Source organism: Chrysemys picta, chromosome 10, assembly GCF_011386835.1.
Source record: "Chrysemys picta bellii isolate R12L10 chromosome 10, ASM1138683v2, whole genome shotgun sequence".
Lineage (NCBI taxonomy): Eukaryota > Metazoa > Chordata > Testudines > Emydidae > Chrysemys > Chrysemys picta.
The window spans coordinates 67,891,884-67,918,135 of NC_088800.1; the positions used below are offsets into that span (position 1 = coordinate 67,891,884).

General features: G+C 38.6%; 1 protein-coding gene across 8 annotated transcripts in view; it reads right to left on the bottom strand.

Moving 5' to 3' along the window:
* Positions 1 to 4,527: 4,527 nt before the first annotated feature.
* The window catches only part of SNX29 (sorting nexin 29), a 497,538-nt gene continuing 475,813 nt past the window's right edge, over positions 4,528 to 26,252 (bottom strand). For all 8 annotated transcript variants that reach the window (XM_042861636.2, XM_005307585.5, XM_065558889.1 and 5 more), the window contains one exon: positions 4,528 to 14,995. In XM_042861636.2, coding sequence (XP_042717570.1) covers positions 14,866 to 14,995 — 130 coding nt within the window. In that variant the 3' untranslated portion in view covers positions 4,528 to 14,865. The remainder of the gene's footprint in view (positions 14,996 to 26,252) is intronic.

The following is a 26,252-nucleotide window of genomic DNA, read 5'->3' on the forward strand; positions in this document are numbered from 1 at the left end:
TTTGCCATCTCGAGGCCCAGTTCTGGGCAGGCAACAAAATCATAAATTTTTACAACTTCCTTATATTAGCCAGGGCTATTGATCAAACAATGTGCCAGGTGTTCAGCTGGTGTAAACCGGTGTAACTCCATGCCAATTTACACCAACTGATTTGGCCCTTTATTTTTAAATGAATTATCACTGCTTGTGGAAGGCAGTAGTTTGGCAGTCATGGAGACAAGAGTCCAGCATGGGCAGAGACATCCATTCTAGTTAATGACTGTGACGCAACAATGACTTCTAAGGATCCTCCTTTTAGGATGAGAGGGGCGTTCATTGTCCAGAACCAATTCAATCTTTGACTCCCTATTGTGGCTCCTCAGCTAATTTTCAAAGAAGTTAATAAAATTTACTTGAACCAACATTATTTACTAATTTAAGTAATTCCTACTAGACATTTTAGAGTATTAACCTTAACTAGCTAATTAGCTCATGCATTATCTGTGTAATGAATCACGTACTATCAGTGCAATGAATCCTAATGAGTATGGAAAACACTCATTAGAAGGAAATCTGATTAATTTAAATTGCTGTTATTATTCTAGCATGAGATCTTTATATCAACACTCTGTGCAATAAAATAAATACTTTCATGAGAACATGGATACAAATAAGGGCCAAATCTTTGACCCTACGTAAGTCCCATTTACATTAGGCCAGCAGCACAAAGGAAACTTAGTGAAGCAGCTGTATTACATTAGCATGAGGGACTCTTCAGCTGGTGCATTCTGTTGCTCCACATAGCAGGATGTATTCAGGAGTGGGCCAGGGGATAGATCAAAGCACAGTGCACTCCATTACGCCTGGCCTCTTGGGGGCCATTATCCACCACTGCAAGTGAGCATAGCCCTGAAGCTCAATTCTACTAGAGCTGACTCCGGATCTTCCATTTCATTTTTAATACTATGAAGAGCTTAATTTGTTTTCTGTACTGGAGGTGAGGGTTTAGATTTGTAGTACACTGGATTAGATGGCTACAGTACAGGAAAATGAGTCCATGGAGAAATTGACATGAAACTTTCAGCCAGCTCTAAGTTATCCTGTTTTGGCACACCCTGTGCAAGAATGAGCATACAGCAGTTCTTGCACAAGGTGCAGATGAGGTAGTTAGTTTTCATTATTCTACTTGTGCATACAAAATGGCTGCTTATCTACTTTTGAAGGTGCAATCATTTGTCTGTGCACATGGTGAGTGGCAAACAGAAACAGAGGCCCGGGCTGAAAGCATGACAAAGTCAGGTCAAATTTCTTCTCTCAGATCTGCATTGTCAATCTGAAGTCAGTATTCTGCTGTTTCTGCATGTCCAGATTTCCCATTAATCACATCTCAACGGGAGTTCTGCATAATATAGTGTGGTCAAAGGGAGTTTCAATCATGCAGAGAGAGCAGAATATCATAGTCTAGCTCTGTCATGCAGAGAGGAGAACTTTATCTACACTGATTAATACAGCAGACAACAGAGTATTTGTTAATTATTGACTTATCCAAAAGGATCCTGTGGCTTGACAGAATCCTTAACACATTCGTTATCTACTCAAATGCATCTCATCATGGAACATATGGTGGCACTGTGCTGCAATGCAGGAATTTTTGTTTTCTTCTCTATATACATGCATACCTTTATATATATTGTAACTCTCACCTCATTTTGCTGTGTGGGAAGAAGCTCTCTTGTGTTTACTCTTTCCTATTGTTTGTTTAATTATCCTCCGGTTTTGTTACTTGCAATCAATGTATGTACTGGTGTATCTGTCTCCAGATCACTTATTTTTATAAGACAGTTCATCAATCCTATTCTGTTTTTAATAATGTTAATCATTTAAAAAATCAGCCAGATGGATTACAAACATGCAAATAATGTCTTAAAGTACTGCAAAATGCCTCATCATATTAACTGCTTGCAGTTAAAACTGCAACTCTGGATACACAATTAATTTTGTATTCCAGTACTGTGTCAAGTAAAAGCCTATTGAGGGTTTGAGTTGCTTCATGATAAATCTAGGAGTTAAATTGTACAAAGTATTAGTTTGTATCTCATGTTCAGATCAGAAAAGCAGATCCTTCAAACAGCCCAACAGTTTAAAGAGTTCAGCGACGAGGTCATCATCGATTTTTCTTTCGTCTTCCACTTAAGGAATAGACTGGTTTGGTAGATCAATGAAGTCAAACTACACATTTCTGATTCCAAATTATTTTATGGTGTTACCTTTTATAATTTGTGTCAATTAATGCACACACCATTTGCACCAGATGAAAATAAAATAGTGTGATACCCCTGTTGCCGGCCCAGATGGGCCCCGAGGAGGCAACAGGGTTCATTGCCCGGTGTGCGCCGCACCAATAGACACACCAGGAGTGGAGAAGCAAACAAAGTTTATTTGAGATCTCAAAGTGGTGCAGGGAGACAGGCACGTCTCAAATCAAGCACAGCACATACAAGCAAGTTTTCCCTTTTATATTCCAAGCTGTTTGTGTGTAAGCTTTGTTCTGTTCCTCTTCCCTCTACCCCTCCCGTCCCGAGCAGTTACAGCAGGTACACATTGTGGCTTGTTAGAAAAGTTTCCCGTTCGCCTGCTTATCTTTGGCCTTGCAAGGCCTGTGCGCACGCAGTCTTCCCCCCCCGAGTTACCTGGTAGCTATGCCTAGTGACACCAACACCCCCTGTGGTTATAACACAGTTGTTGATATTTGTAATATGGTATGCCATTATTTAAGACTTAGTTATTAAATTGGATTTCCCAAAGTAACCAGGAAAGGCTTAGTAAGATCTTTAAGCAAGGTTTGAATAGGGTAAAAAATCATTTATTTTTATTTCATAAAAACCCAGAATGACCCAATACAGACATTTAGTCCTGAATAGAAATGTAAAAATAAAAGCAAAACATTAAACAATAACTCACACAAAATACTCACTTTCAGATCTGATGGCTATTTCACTAATCCAAAATCTTCTTGGTCTAGGATTAGAATGCAGCATGAGGCACTGTTCTATTCGATTTGGCTAGCTTCTTTGTGATGTCATACCAGCATTCTATAGCATATATCTGCACCCTTATTACCAGACACAGCTGGGCATGGAAGTGGGGCAAAGGGAAAGAGACAAAACAATTGTTTTAAGTGGCCTCTCATTCCCCCTTCCTCCATGAATCCAGATTCTTTTTGAAGGCATTTGAGGTCCTTTGATCATTTAAACCTCATTCTCATATAATACATGAAATTGGGAGTTTTAATTTTTATAACTGAAAATGAGATTTGAAAGCAGACACTGGAACCTCAAACTGTTGTGAAAGGCACTTGAACTCATGGAGGAATTTGCAAGAAGAAGGACCCAAACAGATGGGGAACCTGGTGGGAAATAAAGTTAAGAAATATAAATTTAATAACAAATATATTCAAAATGGTACAAAAAGGTGCTTAATTTTTTCATTGCTATTTTCTCTTAACCAATAACTTTTTCACACAGAAAATATATGTAGCAAGCCTCTCAAAATCATTTTTATCATATTTTTTTCTTAATGAAACATAAAATTAAGGATCCATCCATGCCAAAGTGAGTATTAGCAGGCTGTTACTGCACTCCTCAGGTACTGGGAGGGACTCTACTTTTGGCATTGTGCCTCCCAGTAGCCTACACACATATCAGAGCCTTATAGTTCAAAGTACTATACATTTTCCCCAATGAACTTGACTCCTAATATATTAAAGAAAAAATATATTAAATTCGCATGAAAGGTCTGACACATCCACAAAAGCAGAGTTGAAGGGGTCCTCCAAATTCTAACCTCATTCTAACCTAGAACTTAATTTATCTATTTTATTCCCAGGCTCTGTAGTTAATTTGGGGGCAGGTCTTAATCAAGCATGATTTCCACTTAAGTCAATGGGTCTGCATGACTGAGGGTAACAAAATCAGGCTTTTTCTATACTATGCCCTGTATGAGTCATTGTTTTATGTTCTCTTTGACAGGGAATCATATAGTCCCAAACACATGCCTAATATTAAGCACATGAGTAGTACAAATTCACATTAACAGCCCCATTGATTTTGCATGTGTAAAGATTATTTATCTGAGTAAGGGTGTCCAGAACTGTTAATTTAAAGGAATTTATCGAGGCTGGTATTTTCAAAGGAATTCATGGGAGTTAAGTGTCCAACTTCAAGTGACTTTCAAGGCCCCTTTGAAAATCCCAGGCCAATTTAGTTATAGGATATTCCAACACAGACAACAGGACTCTGATCTTAAAAGATGAAGCAGCAACTCCATTATTGTTAATATAATTATGTGTAATTTGCTGAATATTTTTCTTACTGGAAGCAGTGGTAGAAAAGTTCAAGTCATTTCTGTTGGAGTTTGCACAATAAAAATAAACAGAAGCAGCCCTGCTACCCTGTTTCCCCGAAAATAAGACAGTGTCTTATATTAATTTTTGCTCCCAAAGATGCGCTAGGTCTTATTTTCAGGGGATGTCTTATTTTTCAGAAATGAAAAATGCCTTATTATCGGTGGATGCCTTATTATCGGGGAGGTCTTATTATCGGGGGGATGCCTTATATTACAACGAGAGGCAAAACTGTAAGTAGGCCTTATTTTCGGAGGATGTCTTATTTTCGGGGAAACAGGGTAGAAAATTGGTGACAAAACAATATTCTTATCACATAATACATGCCAGCACTGATTCTGCTTTTTCTACACAGCATTTACTATGTAATGTTCCTATGTACAACATCATGCCGAATTCACAAAATCCTTTCTGAAATGGATGAAAGTATGTTATTTCAGCTGGTCATTGCATGGCGTAAGTACCATGCCACAATATTGCATAAAGAGATGTTGCATGGTAAGGAAAAATCATTTGACGCTGTCATTTAAAAAAAAAAGTTTTTTTAAGATACAAAAAGGCTTTAGCCTACATTAAGGATTAACTGTTCAGTTCTGTTCTTAAGCAAGACAAAATAAAGCTTATGAAATCCCCAAAAAGATTTTTTCCTGCTGTGTAAATTATAACCATATATATGGACTGAAACTTTTCTGTTCAAAACTTAGGACCCAGACTGACAAGTTGTATAGGCACATTTTTTTCTAAACAAGATTTAAAATTACTAAAATGTGAAAGGTTCAGCATTCGTAGTTGATTAGTAAACAGTACTGTTAATGACAGCTGTATCCAGCAACACTGGGTCTAACAAAACAATGGAGTTATATGAAAACTATGATTTCAGAATAGAATGCAGGTAGTGATCTTTAACTATTCCACTGTATTTGAAATAATTATAAGAAAATATAAAAAGGTTCAAGGTGACATGCTCTTTGTCAAATAGGTCAGTTTGTTTTATATAAAACAAAAGGTTTGCTTTTAATGTTTGAAATATTCCCATTAATAATAAAGTTTTCATTAAACTCTTTTCTCCCTAATACTTCTGGGATTCCAAGACCCCATTTAATTGTATTGGTTTTTGCTTGGAACATATTTTCAATGGCAAATGCGTTTTTCTAACAGCAACATGTAAGACAAGATGAGAATATAATTGAAAGATGTTTACTGTTTTGTTTTCTTATTTGTTTGGTTGCCTGTACATCTGATATCCATGTCTCTTAGATTTCACACATCAAATAATCTTCATCAGACACAATGAATGAGAATATTAATCTAATTAAAACCAGATGCCTAGTACATTGTTTTGGAAATTTAGCCCAAAGTATATTTGTATTAACTTTGCACATTTAAAAGGTGAAAATAAATCACAGATCAGCCGAGTACCACAAATAGGCTGCAAACATTCTATCTTTTACCATACAAAATGTCAATTTTTTATTTTCTTGTTAGTATAGTGGCATATTTAAATCAAATTATAACAAAATTACCACAGGATATTTCAAAAGAAATATTTAATACAACAAAGTATTTAGAAAATTATATATACATTGTTTAAAAATTCTATCATGTAAACATTAACATAACATGGCTTACAAATAATATAAAGAGTTTATAGATGCTTATCTGAATACTATATATACATATACGCTACCTTAAAATTAAAATAATCTTGCCTATTTTCTAAGTTGTGTAACAAAAACAAAAAGGAAACCCTGTTGCCAGCAGGTTTGGTCCCAGACAAAAGGGTATTTTAGTCTATTTTGCTCAATAGCCAGGGCTTCTTAGAAAGTGCAGACCTTCAGAATTATGATTTCTTTTCAAAAGCTTTTATTTTCCTTTAAATTCATTATATGTATATACTCTTTTAACATTTCAAATTATCCATGTGAAAAAATCAACTACCAGTTTAACTTTTCTCAGCGACATTGGCACTGCTACTGAAATATTGGTAAACATATTCCCATATGAATGTATTTGATCGATTCCTTCTTAAATATTACAGTGAATTACTTGTGTGTAAATTCATGTCAATATAAACAGAAAAAACAAGAGTTCTTATTAATAAGAAATCTGTATTGATAGATTTCCAGATGAGATTTAATAAATAATGCAATTTATATGTAAGAGGACCATAAAGTGAACTTTTGCGGGGGTTGGGGGCACAGAACATGTAACAACATTTACTGGGCCACACCATTGTCCAGCAGCAGAGCAGAACAAAGGGTACAAAGCAAACATTTAATCTTTTCTTGAAAGTGTAATAAAACATAATGCACATCAATTTATAGTTTTAAACATTATTTATAATAGCACTAGTTTAATATATTAAAATGATTTTTAAGACATTGCACATATCTAATGCTACAAAACCATGCATTCAAAATGGCTGAATGCACAGCAAATTAATATTTCATGTTGTGGTATGTGAGATAGGCCAAAAAAATAATGAGGAAATGGTAAGGAGACAACTAAGTTCATTAGTCTCATGATCCAAGATGATGGAGCTTGAATGCATCTGCAGGAGTGGCTCATTTAAGCACCAGCAAGAGGGTGCTGCTCCTATTGATCTTAAGGACTCAATTCTGCTGTCATCTGGGCTCTGATAATCTAGTTTTCCCGTATGCCTGAAGCTCCCATTGGTAGAACAGAACACTGGAGTCAAGTTAACTGTGTTGTGACAACATATCCTATATGCCTTTGTGCCATTTGGTGACCCTCCTATCTCAGAAGATAGCACCTGATCTCAGAGCAGAATTTTGGCCATGACCTCACCTGCTTCCAAAATATCTGTTCCACAGGATTCCCAGGGAATTTGGGTAACTCTAAGAACACCCACACATAGTATTTGGAATAATGGGATGAAGGACAATAAAGTGTTTTTTTTCTGAAACCTCAAACACAAAAACTGTGTAGAATCAGAGAGGTCCCAGTGGCATTTTGAAGCAACATAAAGAGAATGGCTACCACAATGCAAACAGAAAGTGAAATCCTCGAATAGAGTAATCTCATTGGTCAATAGGTACCTTTATAAAGGAAATAGAATTTATTTTGCTTGCTTATACACTCTACTATCAGGGTAGGGTTAAATGCTTCAAATCAGTTTCAAAATCTTATGTGGCCATAGTTTGCAAATAGCTAATTTTATAAAATCTCTCCACTCCCCTCAGGAATGTAACACATTTGAGGGTTTTCATTTATTTATTTATAGGTACACTTGGCTAATAAATATTAATTGATCTGGATACTGTCCTATGGGATAATTCACTTTCCCACAGTCTTGGCAGCCCTATGCACAATAGCTAAGTGTAGAGGAGCAAATCTGAGACTAAGAAAAAAGGAGGTTGGCGAGGGGAGGGGGGAGTCCCACGAAACATACTCCTGTAAGTATGACACAAGTTAGGAACAGAATCTGTCTTTTCTAGCAACTTAAACCTTAGATTATTGGTATATACTCCTGTTCAGCTTGTCCAGTTTACTTCCCTGCCTACCTCTTACCTGATGTAATGCCTTTTCCATCTCCTTACTCTCCTCAAGTGCTGGAAGATAGCTCCTCCCTCCAACACATTCAGGCGAGAGCCTCATGTTGCAACATGTCTTTCACTGACACTGGTCTCAATTCCCTTCTGCCAGCTTCCATGCTAGTTCCTCCCCAACTCCTGCAGTGCAATCCATTTCCCCCTATTGGCGCCCAACCTGAGCGGAAATCACGTTGAGAAAGCGAGCCACAAGAGGAGAGGCAATTCGGATTATCTATGAACTTCTGAAAGCCTGAAGCCTTTATTTTACAGTTTGCCCCCAACAGCAACAGAGGAAACTTTCAATCATCTGTTACAAAACCGGGAATTAGTCAGTTTCCCAAGTATTAAGAGTTTAATATTTTCCCTATTGAAGCTGGATTGATTCAGTTGCTATATTTGGGCAGGCGAGATTTATACATCAACTAGAGTCTGGACCAGCCTGCAAAATTCTGGGTTTTCTAGATTGAGACCCATTTCTAAAACAACAAAACACAGCTCTTCACTTCTGATGTACTGATAAGAAAATATCACCATGTTAGGTCATTAATACGAACTTACAGACAGCATCAGTAGATCACTCAATGCTCATTCCAGGTCCAATTTATTACTAGCTAGCTGTTCTGAACCAGTCAACCCTATATATAGGTTTCAAGTAGGTTCAGTGATTTGATAGCTTGAAAAGACATTGTTCTGTACAATAAAACATTCATTTCACAACAACAAAATGCACCTTAACATCTGGGTCTTATTTATGAGCCAAAGTCAAATTTACTGCCATTATGCAGTATCTGCAAATATTTATCATATTAATCCCATCACAATGGTTTACAACTTGCAGTACATTTTATAAAATTATACAATTTGTTTACAACTAACCATGTGACAATGTTTTTTAAACAGGACTGGCTTAGAAATTATGAATCCTTCCACCAATGTGTGATTTAATAGACTGGTCAAGTTAAGCCTTTGCTATTGTGTCATTATCCTGCCTCCAATTAATCTTGGGATTTTTTTTTTTTTATTTAAATGGGAAATTTGATTTAAAACAGGATTTAAGTCAGTGCATTAAAATCTGTGTATAGAATGCCAGAATCTCTAAATAGACAAGATTCTGAATAACTGTAGTCAATATTTAACAAATTAATACTGACAGACAATCCCAGCTGTAATAAAACTGAAACTGTCTGCTGTCTACTTTATGTTTCTTAGGAAGTTATTTATTTTGAATGGAATAGAAAAACAGTATTAAAAATCTTTTCTACAATTTTTTCTAAGCATTCACAAAAGATTCCAGATTAAGACCCTGGAGATTTAAACTGTATATATACATAGGGCCCTATGAAATCCATTTTATTATTGTGTATTTTCAGATTTATTATTTTCTGATTTCTTTTTTTTCCATTAAAAAAAAATTAATTAAATCTTCTCCAGCGCTGGGGTTGTGGTGGGGACACAAAGCTCCTCTGGACCCAGGTCCACAGTGAGGAGACAACTTTATTTTTTTGTATAGTTCTGGATTTTTTTAGTGGTGGATTCATGTTTTTGTTTTTATTCCGCGATTCCATCCATGTTCTCGCTAATGTGGATTTCATAGTGCCCTAATATACAGCACAGGTAGTGAATAGGAGGTAACACTGCAAGTTTCTCTATATTGTCCTGATACTGTGCTACAATCCTAAACTTAAAAGGCAACTCTATAAAAGACAGGACTATTTGATTGTTAACCTAACTGCCCAGATCACTACAAATGACTGGTGTTCAGTGATGTACATGCTTATCTACCAAGAACTGGATTGAACCCACCAACTCATTTTGCATAGGCCACTGATCAGCTATCAGAAAGTCACAGCTTTCAGTCACTACCAATCTGGGTTAGATTTGCGAAAGCAGTGTTTCATAAACAGAACGGCACGCATTTAATTAAATGATACATGGGAGAAACTGAAAGTATTCTTATACACTTACTAGAATCATTGTTATGATTACAATATTTTTATGCATATATGATATAACCCTACTAGATAATTTAAACTAGATGGTCAAGATTTTCAGTGCCAAAACATTTTAAAGGGCCTGATCATCAGAGGATGAGTTCTTAGCACTAAGGTGACTGACTAACTAACTAGGCCCCATTTGGCTCAGGTGCCAAAAATTAGGGCATCCAAAATCAGTAGTCATTTCTGAAAATCTTGGCCAGAATCCTTAGAACACTAAATTCTATTCACCTAACTCATGTGAGTAGTCTCATGGTACTCATGTGAGTAAAGCAAGCAGGATCTGGTTCATATTGTATAATCTGTTATTGAATGTTTCTACTGAGATTGCAGGCTCAGCTACTGTATAACTTTCTATAATGCGTTAATTCTGGAGAGGAGATTCCACTGAATTATTTTCTTAAAGAGACAACAGAAGAGTATTTAAGTGGATTAATAACTGCAGTACGTAACACAAGCTCATATCACAAAGTGAAGGTTCTCTGCAGTCCCTAATCTTAGTATCATATATACATTTTATTTACTTGTGAGGGCATTCTGTGCCAAAAAATTAAAAATTCTGCTCCAAAAATTAAAAATTCTGTGCACAATATTTTAAAATTTTGCAAGTTTTATTTGTCCAAGTGTGGAGGAGCTCAGTGTGGGGGGATCCAGGTGTGGGGTGAGAGAATTCTGTGTGGGACAATCTGGAAGGAGGCAGCTCAGCGGGGGGGTCTAGGTGTGGGGAATCTGGATGCACAGAGGCTCACTGAGGGGGTTCCAGGTGCAGGGGCAATGGGACTCTGTAGGGGCTTTCAAGTGAAAGTGATTGGGGCTCAGCAGAGGGGTCTGGGTGTGGGGGTCTCAGCTGGGGGGGTCTTGGTGGGGTGGGGGTCTGGGTGCAGCTAGTTGGGGGTCAGTGGTGTGGCGGTCTGGATGTGGAAGCTCAGGGGGTGGGGCTTGTGGGGGGTGTTGAGTGCAGGGAGCTCAGTGGGAGGTGGTCTGGGTGCAGGGGTTGGGGCCTGGAGGCAGCGAGTCTGAGTGCAGGGGGGATGCAGCTGCAGGGGTTGAGGTTCAGTGGGGTGGGTTTCAGGTATGGAGGGCCGGGGGGGATTCTTAGTTGTAAGAGGGAGGTTTGGCAGGAGTGTCTGGGTATGGGAGGTCCAGCTGCATGGTGGTTGGGTGGATGGGGGAGCAGGTCCCCATACAGAGATCTCCCCCCACAGCTGTGAAGCGATGAGGGCAGGAAGCAGGGGAGGATGCGGAGCTTCCTGCAGCTGTGGGAGTGTGTGTGTGGGGGTTCTGGGTGTGGGTCTGACACAGCCCCAGCCACTCCTTGCAGGGGAAGAGGAAGTCCCGTCCTCTCCTGCCTCCAGCCCAGCTGGGACTAACAGCTGAACCCAGCTCAGGGTAGGAGTCACTGGCTGGGTGTCCCCAGCTCTGCGGTGATTTACCTCTCCATTGGCTGCTCCAGGTGCCTGAAATGATGTACCTGCACAGCAAGGGAGTGGTGCATGACTGCTCTTGCAGCTTCCCTTTGCTTCCCTGTCAGAAAGTCATTTTTCTGCGGGGAAGCAAAAAAATCTGCAAGGACATGAATTCTGTGCAAGCGCAGTGGCGCAAAATTCCCCTAGGAGTAATTTTATGCTAAAATTAGCAGAGAACAACTTGTTCACTGTAAACAAGTCCAGATTTTTGCATATTTATTCATATACTAAAAATTAGGCAAGGCCAATTAATCAGGAGAGAGGAAGAGATAATTTAAAGAGCCAATAAGGACAGTTTTAAAAATATGGATAGTACATGTCATTCTATGTTGAGCACATGTGTATCTGCTAAATTAGTTTCCTTACCATTTGCAGCTTTTCAAAGACGGGGGTGGGGGGGAAGCTGTACATTGTGAACTATTTTCTGAAGATGAAAACAGATTCATGTGGTAAACACATCTAAATCCAATTCTCCCCAAAGGAATTTATGCAAGGTAGGCTTTCAGTTCAATCTGTAATTCAATATTAGTAGGCAAAATTTGGCACATGAATTACAGATTACACTCCTGTCAATCTTGTAAAGCCTTTAGACCTTTTAAAGATATGAATTCTTAGTCTTTCAAAGTGGAACTCACATTCAATCTATGAATTTTTCAACAAAGACAAACTTTAAAATATAAGTTATGCATTAAATTAATTGGTTCGGAGAGGCTTTACAGATTTTATTATTTTTTATTTTTAAACAAACACCCCACCCTACTGGATTCAAACACCAATATTAACTCATTTTCTGATGCAACCAAGACATCTAGCTTTTCTGAAAAGCTGCTTGTTGGGATTCATTTGTAAAGGAGCTCTCTTATAGATGTGCAGAAGATACTGCAGTAGCAGATAAAATTGCAAGTAACAGAACAATATTTCATTTCTGGGACACAATTTTTCTTTTGGGGTCTTGCGTGTTAATACCTGGTTGCTGCTGGTTGCCTTTTCCCATCACTCAGTGCAATCTATGACAGTGTATGTCAATGTAAGGATTACAGGACTCGTTCTTCACTCAGAAGCCAGTTCTGCAACCATTATTCACTTTGAGCAAACCTTATTCATGCGAGTCATCCAACTGAAGTCAATAGGGCTACTCGTGAATAAGTGCCACAAAATGGGACAAAGGCTTGAAGAATATGGGTCTCAGTTCATTAGACTTTTTAAAATAGCTCTACATTCAAAAAAGTGCATTAATAATAAGTGGATTCTTTTTCTGAAAAAAACCCAACCCCTTGGGTTTCTATTACTACTGTCAGGTTTTAACATAATACACTGACAGTCAATAACAAAAATGAACCACACTGCACCTTTAAGTGGGGGGCCATTGTCTGGCTTGCTGAGGGAAAGGAAACAGTGTTTTAAGGGTGAGGGAGAGAGGTCAGAAGCTGCTGCAAAAGGGGATGGGGTGAGTGTGGCGACACTGACTCATCCCCTGGGACCGGAAGGGCGAAGGAGTTGAAGAAGGGCAAGTCTGGGCATGAGGAGCTCTTTTTCCACAGAGCAGGTGAGTCAGCACCTACCTTTCCCTTCCCTCCCCTCCCCTCCCCTTCAGGTGGCAAAATACCAGGCTTGGTCAGGACCTGCTGTGGGCATCACGCTAGCCGTTCCTTTTAGGGTATCTGGGAAGGACTTTTTCCCCCATCAGCAGATTGGCCTGATGGGGTGGATTGGTGGGGTGGATTTTTTTTTGCCTTCCACAGCAGGTTCAGGGATGGTTTTGTTATGGTTAACAGTGAAGGGAGTTAGGCTATATGTCGCAACTCATTAAGCAAGTGTGGGGCGGATGTCCAGTGCAGGTACTCCACAGTGAAGGTGTACAGTGACTGGATAAATGACTTGGTAAAGGACTTAAAACGGAGGTGTTGGTTAAAGTAATGGAACAGGGTGGCTCCTATACATGGTATGGCAGGGAGCCAACCTCCCTTTCTTACAGCCCACCTTAACCCTCCTACAAGGGTGGTGGTGGATGGTTAGGTCTCAGCAATAGGTGGCTGGGGGGCCTGCATGGAAAAAGATGAGGGCTGGCAGAAGCCTTCCTGGTAGTAACTGAACGAACATGGAGTTACCTGCATGATACACTTTTATCTGCTGGGTGGTCACCGACATCTAATAATAAAGTTGCAGTCTGATTAAAACCATATCAAGTGTCTCCTGTCCTTCTTTCAGTATAGCCGGACAATATACCAACCTATGGGGACACAGATTATCCAAACAACTTGTGAGAAGAGAGTTGTTCTGGTGCACAGGTAAAGCAGAATATATTCTTCAGTAAACATGAATGAATATTGGTTAAGACTCTATACATGGGGAAAAAAATATGGCTAAAGTATAGTTTACTGCCTGTGGCAGTATAGCTAACAGATGTTGTGAACTGGATTCCAGTTGATCCATTTCAGGATTTCCAGCACTTGTAACAATTATTCTCCCAGTTTTCTTTAGTTGTTCTCACAACATCGTTACAAGTCACTTTGCAGTAAAAAGGTGACAGGCACTTTCAACTTAGGCAATCTTTTAGCCACAGCATTTCATGTGTCTTACAAAGTAGTTGTAAGAATGCTCAAATGGCCCCTTTCTTTATGCTGAGAGACTGTTTTTATAATAACATCAGCAAGAAATCAATAACAGAACAAAGCCAAATGCTGGAAAACTCTATTCTGTAACATGTTAACTTTGTGTTTCCTTTTTTGCTAAACTCCTTGAGCTGACTTGTACTGCACCTTGCCTTGCAGCAAAAACAAAAATGTCAATAGAAAATTATTAGAATCTCCATTTTGGTAGAATTACTCTTCACAAGTGAGAGCTTCTGGGAATATCTGACTAGAAACATACAAAAGCTATTTCTGCCCTCTCTACTGTTTTTTCTTCTGTCATTTACTTTGTCACGTTTATAAAAGACTCTTGAGTGCATCAGAGGATCATAATGAAAAAGCAACAGTCATTCCATTTCCAAAAGGCAATGGGTTAGGAGAGTTTTTTTTAAGTACAACTTTCTGACAAATATTGATTAGTGATAATTACAGTTGTACTTCTATGAAAAAAATAATATTCTCCGAATATGAGGCACATAGATCTCAGGAACAGAAATAGATGGGATGAGTGTAAGAGACACTACGGCACAAACAAGGAACTCATAGTAGTGGAGTAAGTTTAGAAGAAAAGAGAATGCTTTACAAAACAAAGGAAGTGTGTACAATTTGCTGAGTGCCCCATGAAGAGCCCTCATATTCCACTGGGAAAATGCTTGCTGCTTTCAAAAGTGACCTGTTAAATCAGAATGATGAACCTTAGTATTGAGAGTCTCCTTTCAGGAATTAACTCAATGCAGCTGTATTCTCCCCAGAGCCTTTCATAATCAACAGTATAGGATAGGTCAGAATCACAGGGCAGTTTAAAGTACATGGTGCTGATGTTCACAATTATACAAAGGGTCAGAGATCACCACTTTGAGGCTCCAGGTTCCGTGGCTCCCTTTGATGGTGTCGAGATAGCTTTGGAAAGCGGGTAGCCACTCTTGAGCGATTGCTTTTGCTTACTGGTTCTCCCACAGGTTGGATATCACTAGGAAAAAAGAAAAAGAAAAACACCAGAATAAGTTCATGTTGTGTGTAAATTCTCCTGTAGTTATTCTAAATGTAGAAAAAGGAGATATTATGAGAATTCAGCCCATGATGGCAAAGTACAGTACATATCTTTAACTACATGGACCTGCATTATTTATACTGCTAACTGGAGTCTGAATTACAAAATGCGCTCTTGCAAAAATGAGAACAAGTAGTACTTTATGGAAGACTGTAATTTCTAAGATAAAAACATAACTCAATGGGCTGAAGTTCAGAGATGGCATTAAAAGCATTTGAAAGTGATATATGTAATGGCAAACTAGACAAAAGCTTGGATGATGCCCTAGTTAACGTTCTTCTAATTATGGATGGATGTAGTCTTACGTGATGAAATACATTAGTAACACACTGCCGCTGGGAATTCTTCATTCTATTCTGGCCCACAACAGACTATGATCTTACATGAACGAGTCTTCTGAAAACAACTTACTTGGAAAGCAAATACTCTAAGAACAAAAAGCAGTAACGGAAATTTCTGGTTACATAGGTGTCATTCAGAGGCTATAGACACCTCCAAAAACTACAGTAGAAAGGAATAATGTTGTACTTTTGCCATACTTTTAGAGGACTCTACAGGGTTTAAAATTATACAGTTTACACACGTCTCAATCAACATCACTGATTAGCATTTCACAAACCAGCCAAATGATAACAAGGTTATGCAGCATGCAAAGTCAAAGTTATTTTGACATGTAAAAATCAGCTATTTATACTAATATTCAATCTGAGTTGATGAATTAAGAAGAGAGATGCTCTTTTGCAGTCTTTACTATTTTGGCTGAAAGCTGATGTATTTTTGAAGCAAACAATGCATTAACTCCATGTAGATCTCTTCTCCCTGCAGGATGACATTTACCACTGTGCAGAGAGCCTGCCTAAGGCTTATTTCCTTCATAAAAGCACTTGGAGAGCTACTGATGAAAAGCACTGTATAAGAGGTGGGTATTATTATTATAGGCACACTTAGATTCCATTTAAGATGTATTTTGAGGGCTTAAATGGGATGGACCTAAGTGGAACATAGGCCTTGTACAGGCTCTGTTCAAGGGTGCAAAATTCACCCTCAGGGAGCAGAGTATTTTAGTAAGGTAAGTCAGTCAACAGTACTTCATTTTGTCAGTGGTAACCATAGTTTTGTAAGGCTAATAAACAGTTGCCAATATTCCCCAACATAATGGACAGTGGGTTCCAGAAAATACCCTGCCAAAGTCAGTTGCTAAATTGAAAATGTTAGCAGAAAATAAAAATGCTTTTCAAATAGCAGTGTGAAGTTTCATTGTTGTGCATTTCCCTAGCAGAATAGCTTGAAGTAGCCTCAGTTTCGAGACAGCCTTAAGTATATTGATTTTAACTAAGTTCACTAAAAGTCCTACTACAGTACTTATTCTTTCGCGGTGACCAGAAAGTCCGCAACATGAAAATAATTGCATAAAATTCTCATCAATCTCAAAACTTCTTAGCAACTCACTTGTTCTTCTTGTGTAATAGTAAGGTTCACAAATTACCACTTTAGTGTTTTGCTTGCTTGTCAATAAAATCAAAACACTAAAATTTAGCTGGGTTCATAATCTTACTCTGTGGTAGCCATAGATAATTAAATATCCATTTCAACATTTCCAGATTTTATGATTTTTCATTTTGTGACATCACAGCCCTGGAGAATCCAAATTAACAAAAGCTATATGCAGTACCTAGAAGATCCTGCTTTCTGAATCAATTTCAATTGTGCATATTAATGTTACTTCTATTCTATTTTTATTAATATAGGTGCTGAGGGAGAGAATTTATTACTACTTATGATTATACTATTATTACCATATTAATACACCAATTATCCAAGGTAGCAAAGAGCATCATCATTAACTCAAATGTGTCTGCCAGTTGTATGATGTCATCTGCCCAAACTAAGGAGTTTAACTGTAGATCATCCAATGTCACATCCTCTAACTCATCTCACATTCTTAATGTTTAAGAACATGAAGAAAAGCGATAGTGATTCCATATCCCCTTGTCTTACACCAAACTGACTTGAATAAGTTGCTTAATTCTCTACCAATTCTTAGAGCACAGTAATAATTTTTATACATAGCTTTTATAATTGCAATCATCTTATCTGAAACTCCATATGATTTTGCTACTTTCCACAATGCTTTCCTACAAACCAAATCAAATGCCTTTGTGAAGTTGATGAAAACACCAAAGATCTTTAACCCCCATTCTCACATTTTGTTCCATCAACTGTCAGAGCATGAATAATTAATAAATACAACTTGGACTTGGTCTGAAGTTGCACTGTTCCTCGCTTACTAATTTTTCTAAAACTGGCCTTAATCCATTGACAATTACTTTCATCATGATTTTTCCCAGTACTGACGATATGCTTATACCTCTATAATTATCTGAATTTGCAGGATCTCCTTTCTTCAAGATTGGCCCAACTATTGCCTTTAGCCAGTCATCTGGTGACACCTCTTGTTCCCATACCTTTTTCTATATTTTTTTCTAATGCTTCAAATGCACTTGTCCCATTGGCTTTTAAGCAATTGAGCTGTTCAGTTGTCTGTTTTTTAACTGCTTCACTTGCTCTATTTCTTCTTCTGATGGTAGTACAGTTGTCCATTCTCTTTGAAAGCTGCCCTATTCACTTAGCATGACTAGAATGCTTGCATCTGGATGAACTACAGGGTTCAGACTTTGTCAGAATGCTCCTTCCGTACTTCCAGCACCACTTTGGCATTTGTTGTTAGTTCACTGGTAGCCTTTTTTGCCGCTTGCATTGCTGGCCTGATTGTGTTTCCATATAACTTAATCTTGTTGTATATTATTTTCATATCTTGATTTCTGGAGGTCTATTCTAGTTGCTGAGCCTCTTCTTTCCAAAATTGTTGCTTGTCCAATCTTTGTAATTTCTTCACCACTTTGCATAATGCTTTTACTCCTTCCGCTCTCCCAGCAGACTGGTTTGACTTGTTTACACGTTTACAGTGATGTTCTTGTTTTGTTGCTTGTCCAGCTTTTCCTTGTTTGCTTATGCCTTCCAATAACTCCCTCCACTGTGTTTTATGTTGTTTCCTTGAATATTTCCCAGCCAGACTATAGGGAGATTTCTTCATCATCACAAATTAATATCTTGAAAGGCCTTCCAAGCATCACCTTTTATGCCTCCCTCATAGAGTTATCCTTTATCTTATCAAAATCAAATTTAGTTTCAGCTGCCACAGCTTTTTTTCCTGGACTTTAACTGAATTGTTTCCATGGATGATCACTGCCACACTCAGCATTTCTGTAGACTAATATCCAACAGTGACAGTCTATGCCTTTTACCGATAATAATGTGGTCAGTCTGGTTTCTGATTTGACCATCTGGTGAGTTCTATGTAACCTTGTCTGTGTCTTTGTGAAGAAACCAAATACCACCAATAATTAGATCATGCATCTCACAGCAAGTTTTTAACTTTTTCCAATTATTGTTTACCATCATGATGCTGTGTGGTCCAACACTATTCATTTGCTTAGCATGTCCACTACTAAACTTTGCATTCATATATCCCATTCAGGATCATACCATGATCAGGAATCTCATCTACAGTATTATCTAGCTGCTGATAAAATCCATCCCTCTCTTCTTCTGCTGGTGCATAACAACAGATCACTGTTATCATAGTTTATCATAAGCAGTAGTAAACTCTGCTATGACAATCCACTCAGACACCTGTTTCCAGCTGTTCACTGAAGTAACTGTTTTCTTGTCCACTGTTATAGCAACCCCATCTCTATGCTTTGCGTGTCCACTTGAATGACCAAGAAAGTGTAACTTCTACGTCTCAACTCTCCTGTACTCAGCCAATGTGTCTCTTGTGTGGTAGCAAAGGAAACTTGTAATGTCCTTAACTTCTCTGCTACTAGCTCAGTCTGGCCTGGAGCAAATAGAGTTCTAACATTCCAGCTTGTCATACATGTAATATGTTCAGCTGTTATCTGAAATCCATGACCATTTCCATTTGTTAGTCTGGGTCGAAATGTGTATAAATCCATTTGGTTTGCTATCCTGTTTCTATAACAAGTGAGTTTCGGATACAATGACTTTTTAGGCCAATCCACCCTATCCAGCTCATGGGAATGCTATGTTATAGCCTGCTGGTCTCCTGGAACAGGTATCAGCACTTCCACCCTAGTCACCTGTCTTCCAAGGCTAAACTGGAAGTAATAAAAATAAATATATCTAATTTTCATTATACATAAGCATCAGATTTACAAAAGGGAAGAAATAAACAAATTTTGCCTTGACTGGCATTTTTCATAATAAACAAGACTACCATTAACGCTAGGATTCAGTTTGCCAGAATGACGGCCACTGCTGACGACTGGTAGGATCATGCAGCAAACAGACAGTTATTGACTGTCCAGTAGTTTATGCTGTATGTGAAAACAGTGTTATATACATCTAGTGTAACTCAGTGCTTGTTTTACTAGAAGTATCTTTTAATACACAAGCTCCTCCTGCTGGCATGTTCATGAATTATCAGTGTTAGCCCAATAGGAAGCCACTCACCCTTGCTTTTGACTGAAAGAAGAGAATCCATCAAAAGAAAGGAGAAAGAGTTAAAAGGGTACAAAATGGATTTTCTCCTAATAAGGAATTATGGATCAATAGGACAACATCTTAACTAAGAAGTGTGGACTGCTTGGAGTATATCTGATTGGATGGAAAAAAAACAAAATAGTGTGAATTAAGGATAAAAATACCAAATTCTGTTATCAGTTCCATTGGTGTAAATCCAGAGTAACTCCATTGACTTAACTGGAGCTACTCCAGCTCTACAGCAGTGTAACTGAAAACAGAATCCTAGAGCATTTGGCTTAATGATGAATTTTTTAAACCTATTTTTAACATCACAATCTAAATTTTATTTAAATCTAGAATTATTTTGCTTAGTTTATTAAAAAAACATGTATGTAGGATTTAAAAATGCCATATTATAATACGGAAATTGGATTTCCACCCATCTACCACTCTTTTCTATGGAAACAGCCGCGAGCAGCTGAAATTCAGTTTCAGCTGCTAGTGCCCAGATCCGCTTCCATGGAAACAGATGTCACATGGGCAAAAATCAGTTAGGAGATTTCAAGACATATTTTTAAAAAAATCTTCCCCTCATCTTAAGTCCACCCAACTTCCATTTCTGTAGAAACAGGATGGAAAAGGCTGCCAGCATCCGAGAGTGTCTCACACTTGTGAGTTTCAGCTGCAGACTGCCTGCTGAGCACTGAAAGTGCGGGTTTACAAAACACAGCCACAAAACGTAGAAACCGCTAAAAAAAAAAAATTTTTTTTGGCTGGGGGAGGGGCAGGGGAGATTAAAAAGTAGTGAGGAAAAGATGTTTATTCTCGTGCCTTGTTTCCCTTTGTTGAATGCAATAATTTTAATCCTGACATACCGCCTGGCCACAGACCTGCACAACTAGAAAATTTTCCATTCAACCAGATGTCTTATTAACCAACCAAGAGTTGAGCATAAAGTCAAGTGCAGTAGTACAATCCATTCTATGCACCTTTCAGTGGTCCTGCCAGCATCTTTAGCAAATACATATAAAGGCAACAATTCAGTGCAATGTATTCTATCTCAAATTATTTTGCCAACAGCTTTCTGGGCACATATATGTGCAGTGCTCTTGTCACTCTCCTTTCTAATTTGCTATAAGAACAGATTTACCAGCATTTGTATTTAAGGACAAACCTTTTGGCTACCATTAGTCTCCAAGTTTAGGGTTGCCTGTTTTAGGCTGGTTCATTTGAATATCCAGGTCTTTCTTTGTTTCATCACTTTATATACATCACAATCTTTGCAGGGTATATTTTGTAGACTAACTCTGGTGGGAATTAGGATACCTCTCAAGTGTTGGCCTATTCAGCAGAAGAAGAGCTTCCAGTTCTTTTTTACACTCTTCATTTGTTTGAGCCAGAAGATGAATGCATCCTGCTGGGACAATCAATTCCTTTTCCCCATTAAGTCATTTTTAGCTTGTGTGCATTCCTGATTACTCTGCCCAGCATTTGTTTTGGATACCAATTCAGTTTAATTGATTTTGTCATGGTGTCAAATTCTGCCTGAGGTGCATCTGTAGATGATAGCTTAGAATAACTGCTCTTTTTAATGACCTTCTGGTTCTTTGTTACTTTCCCCCCAAAAAAGAGCTGTCTGTTGGCGGAGTCAACCAGTTACCACGTGAGAGCTGCAGAAGGAAGTGGTTCATCTGAATAGCATCCAGGAGCATGAGGATTTCATCCACAGGACGCAAGTGGAAACATCTGGGGCCAAAGATGCTAGCTGACTACAGATGACTACAGCAGCACCAGAGGAGGAAGAAGAACTGGCTGCTCTATGGGGAGGAGACTGGCTCCACCTATCCCTCCACCCCATCCATTGCAGTCAAGAACCAATAAGCTGTTCTGGAAACAGGAAGTGAGGAACAGACACCAATAGCTGAGGAGGAGGCACTGCCTGCCTCCATGCCTCCCCAAAGCTGGGAGGCTCACATGAGGTCCTGGGAGGTGTGCTGCCTGCCTGAAGCCTGCATCTGAGACGTTAGAGAAATGTTGCCAAGGCTTATGCGTCCCTCTGACTACTCCTCCATGCTGCTCATCCACATGGGCACTAATGATACTGTCAGGCATGACCCTGAGCAGATCAGCAGTGACTACAGGGCTTTGGGAGTGAAGATGAAGAGTTGGGGGCACAGGTTGTGTTCTCATCTATCCCCACAGTTGAGCTTAAGGGCACAGGCGGGGATAGGCACATTCTGAAGATGAATGCATGACTGTGCAGATGGTGTCGACAAATGGGCTTCAGCTTTCTTGAAAATGAGAGCTATTCCAGGAAGGAGAACTGCTGGGAAGAGATGGGGTTCACCTGACCAAGAAGGGGAAGGGCATGTTTGTATGCTAACTCACTAAACTACTGAGGAGGGCTTTAAACTAGGTTCAGAGGGGGCAGTTGACAAAAGCCCATAGGTAAGCATAAAAAAGGTGACCTTCTCAAGGAACTATATGTTATGGGGGACATGGAAAATTACAGCAGGGTCATAGGAGCAACAAGAGGGAAGTCAGTGGGGGAATTTGCTCAACATCTTAGATATCTATACACAAATGCAAGGAGTATGGGGAACAAAACAGGAAGACTGGAAGTATCATTACATAAGCTACATTATTACTTAGGTGGCATCAGAGACTTGGTGGGATAAATCTCACAAATGGAATATTGGTATAGAGGGGTATAGCTTGTTCAGGAAGGACAAACAGAGAAAAAAGGAAGGAGGCACTTTATTACACATCAAAAATATATACACTTGTTCCGAGGTCCAGAAGGAGGGGAGAGGCAAACCAGTTAAAAGTCTCTAGGTAAAGATAAAAGGGGTAAAAATAGGGATAACTTCAGGAAGAGGAGGTGGATGAGGCATTTCTGGAACAAATAGCAGAAATATCCAAAACACAAGACCTGCTAATAATGGGGGACTTGAACTACCCAGATACCCGTTGGAAAAGTAAAACAGCAAAATACCATTTCCAATAAGTTCTTGGAATATATTTTTGTTTCAGAAGGTGGTGGAAGTTATTAGGGAACAACCACTTTAGACTTGATTCTGACCATCAGGGAGGAATTGGTAGTGAATCTAAAGATGGAAAGCAATTTGGTTGAAAGTGATCATGAAATGATAGATTTAATGATTCTAAGGAAAGGAAGGAGTGAGAGTAGCACAATAAGGACAATGAACTTAAAAAAAATAAAAGCAGACTTTAACAAACTCAGAGAAATGGTAGGTAAGGTTCCATGGGACAAAAATCTGAAAATCTAAGAGATAAAGGAGTTCAGGAGAACTAGCATTTTCTTAAGATGACAGTGTTAAAGGCACAGCTGCAAACTATTCTGATATGAAGGAATCGCAGAAAGAGTAGTAAGAGGCCAATATGGCTTCTCCAGGAACTCTTTAATGAGCAGAAAATCAAAAAGGAATCCTAAAAAGAGAGGAAACATGGATGCATTGATAAGGAGGAGTACAAAAGAAAAGCAGAATCATATAGGGACAAAATGAGAAAGGCTGAAGCACAAAATGAGTTACACCTAGCAAAGGGGATAACAGGAATAAGAAGAGGTTCTTTAAATACGTTAGGCGAAAGAGAAAGACAAAGGTAAGTGCAGGGCCTCTACTTAGTGGGGGAGGGGAGTTAATAACTGAGGGCATCAAGAAGGCTGAGGTGTTTAATGCCTATTTTGCTTCAGTCCGCACCAATAAGGTTAATGGTGACCAGATGCTCAACACAATTAATATTAGCAACAGAGAAGGAATGCAAGCCAAAATAGGGAAAGAACAGGTTAAAGAATATTTAGATAAATTAGATGTATTCAAGTCAGCAGGGCCTGATTAAATTCATCCTAGGGTACTTAAGGAATTAGCTGAAGCAATCTTGGAAATGTTAGCAATTATCTTTGAGAACTAAAGGACGAAAGGTGAGGTCCAAAACATACAAAGGGGAACAAAGAGGAACCAGGGACACACACAGACCAGTCAGCCTAACTTCAACACCTGGAAAGATATTAGAACAAATTATCAAACAATCAGTTTGTAAGCACCTAGAGGATAATAGGGTTATAAGGAATACCCACCATGGATATGTCAAGAACAAATCATGCCACATCAACCTACTTTGCTTCTTTGTCAGAGTTACTGGCTCTGGCCCAGTAGCAGTAGACATGGTATATCTTGATTTCTGTAAGGCTTTTGATGCAGTCTCACATGACATTCTCGTAAGCAAACTAGGGAAATGTGGTCTGGATGAAATTATTCTAAGGTGGGTACACAACTGGTTGAAAGACTGTTCTCAAGAGTAGTTATCAATGGTTCCTTCTCAGACTGGGAGGGCATCTCTAGTGGTGTCCCAACGGGGAACAGTTCTGTGTCTGGTACTATTCAATATTTTCATTAATAACTTGGATAATGGAGAGGTGAGTATGTTTATATAATATGCAGATGACACAAAGGTAGGAGGGCTTGCAAGCACTTTGGGGAAAGAATTAGTATTCAAAAGAACTTAAACAAATTGGAAAATTGGTCTGAAATTGACAAGATGAAAGTCAATAAAGTGCCAAGTATTACACTTAAGAAGGAAAAATCAAATGCACAATTACAAACTGGCTTGAAGGTAGTACTGCTGAAAAGGATCTGGGAGTTAAAGTGGAACACAAATTGAATGTGAGTCAACAATGTGATGCAGCTGCAAAAAAGACTACTAATATTCTGTGGTGTATTAAAAGGAATGTCCTACATAAGACACAGGAGGTAATTGACCTGTTTTAGTTAGCACTGTTGAGGTCTTTGCTGGAATACTGTTTCCAATTCTGGGTACCAGACTTTAGGAAAGTGTATGGATAAATTGAAGAGAATCCAGAGAAGATCAACAAAAATGATAAAAGGTTTAGAAAACCTGAACTACGTGGAAAAGTTAAAAAAAATGGGCATATTTAGTCCTGAGAAAAGGAGATTTAGGTTAGAGATCAGGAAAAACTTTCTAAGTATAAGAATGGTTAAGTTCTGGAGAATAGGCTTCGAAGGGAGGTTGTGGAATCCCCATCACTGGAGGTTTTTAAGAACAGGTTGGATAAACATCTGTCCAGGATGGTCTATGTTTACTTGGTCCCACCTCAGCACAGGGGGCTGCACAGTTCCTTTCCAACCTTACATTTCTACAATTCTATGTTGGGGAGTGTGTGTCAAACTGTAAACTCAGATTGTGTGTTTGCTTTCTATATATAGCCATTTGAATTGCATCACTCTGTTGTCCAGTGGTGAGAATGTGCTCAGAGACTGTCTCTATAACAGGGGTCGGCAACCTTTCATAAGTGGTGTGTCGAGTCTTCATTTATTCACTCTAATTTAAGGTTTTGCGTGCCAGTAATACATTTTAAAGTTTTTATAAGGTCTCTTTCTATAAGTCTATAATATATAGCTAAACTATTGTTGTATGTAAAGTAAATAAGGTTTTAAAAATGTTTAAGAAGCTTCATTTAAAATTAAATTAAAATGCAGAGCCTCCCGGACCGGTGGCCAGGACCCGGGCAGTATGAGTGTCACTGAAAATCAGCTCGCATGCCGCCTTCGGCACACGTGCCATAGGTTGCCTACCCCTGCTCTATAATAATGGCATTTAGACTTTGGCTTTAGAATAAAAGTGTTCAATGTATACATGGATTTATTTATTATTTTTGCTACTGTTATAATTATCTTTCCAGTACAGTGGAGAAAATCATTGCAATGACTATGTATTGAAAATATTGGAGTAATTAAAAACAGAGAAGACTTTTATGCATCAGGATTCACAATACATTTTACATGCAAAAATGAGAGGCGTAATGTTCATTTGTTTGACAAGTAGCAATTTCAACTCACTGATACAACGCTGGATTATAGTGACTAGCCAGGGACTTCCTCCTTCATATTCTCAAGTCGTTTGCATTCAAAGAGTGACAGATTGAGTGTAGACAGCCTTAATTACCAAATTAACTTTTAAACAGCTCATAATCAATATGTTTGGCATTAGAAGTAACAACAGACAGAACAGGATGAAATAGTAAAAAATGAAGCATGTAAATTATTTACAGAAAGCATGTTCTGAGACACTAACTAATGTATTTGCAACTAATAAAAGACAATTTTATCCCTATAAAAATCGTAAGCCACGCAACTCCAAATTTTTACAAAAGAAAGCAAGCAGAAGCCACACCATCCCCTCATCCTACAGGGGTGAGAAATGGAGATATTTGTCATCTCCTCTTACATCCCCTACTCTCTGCCTCTATCATATCAAGAATATTTGAAAAGTTAAGTCTTCTACTGCTGAAATCACCAACTTACCTCCTGTGCTACTATGATTCAGTTTCCTCACTGATAGGAAAGCCATCACCATCTGATTGGACTACTTCATCAAATCTTTTAATCTTATTACTGCTTTAGATTGCTTTGTCTTGGTTGAGCCCACCTTGTTCACTACCAAACCCAGCTTCTCATGGACCACCTCTGCATCACCTGAGCTGCGGGTTTTAAAGAGATGTAGGTGCAGATGGAGGAGGGATGTAGTAGGGCTGTTAGATCTCCCACTCTGTAAATCCAACAGCCTCATTGGAGCAGGGATTCAGGCAGCG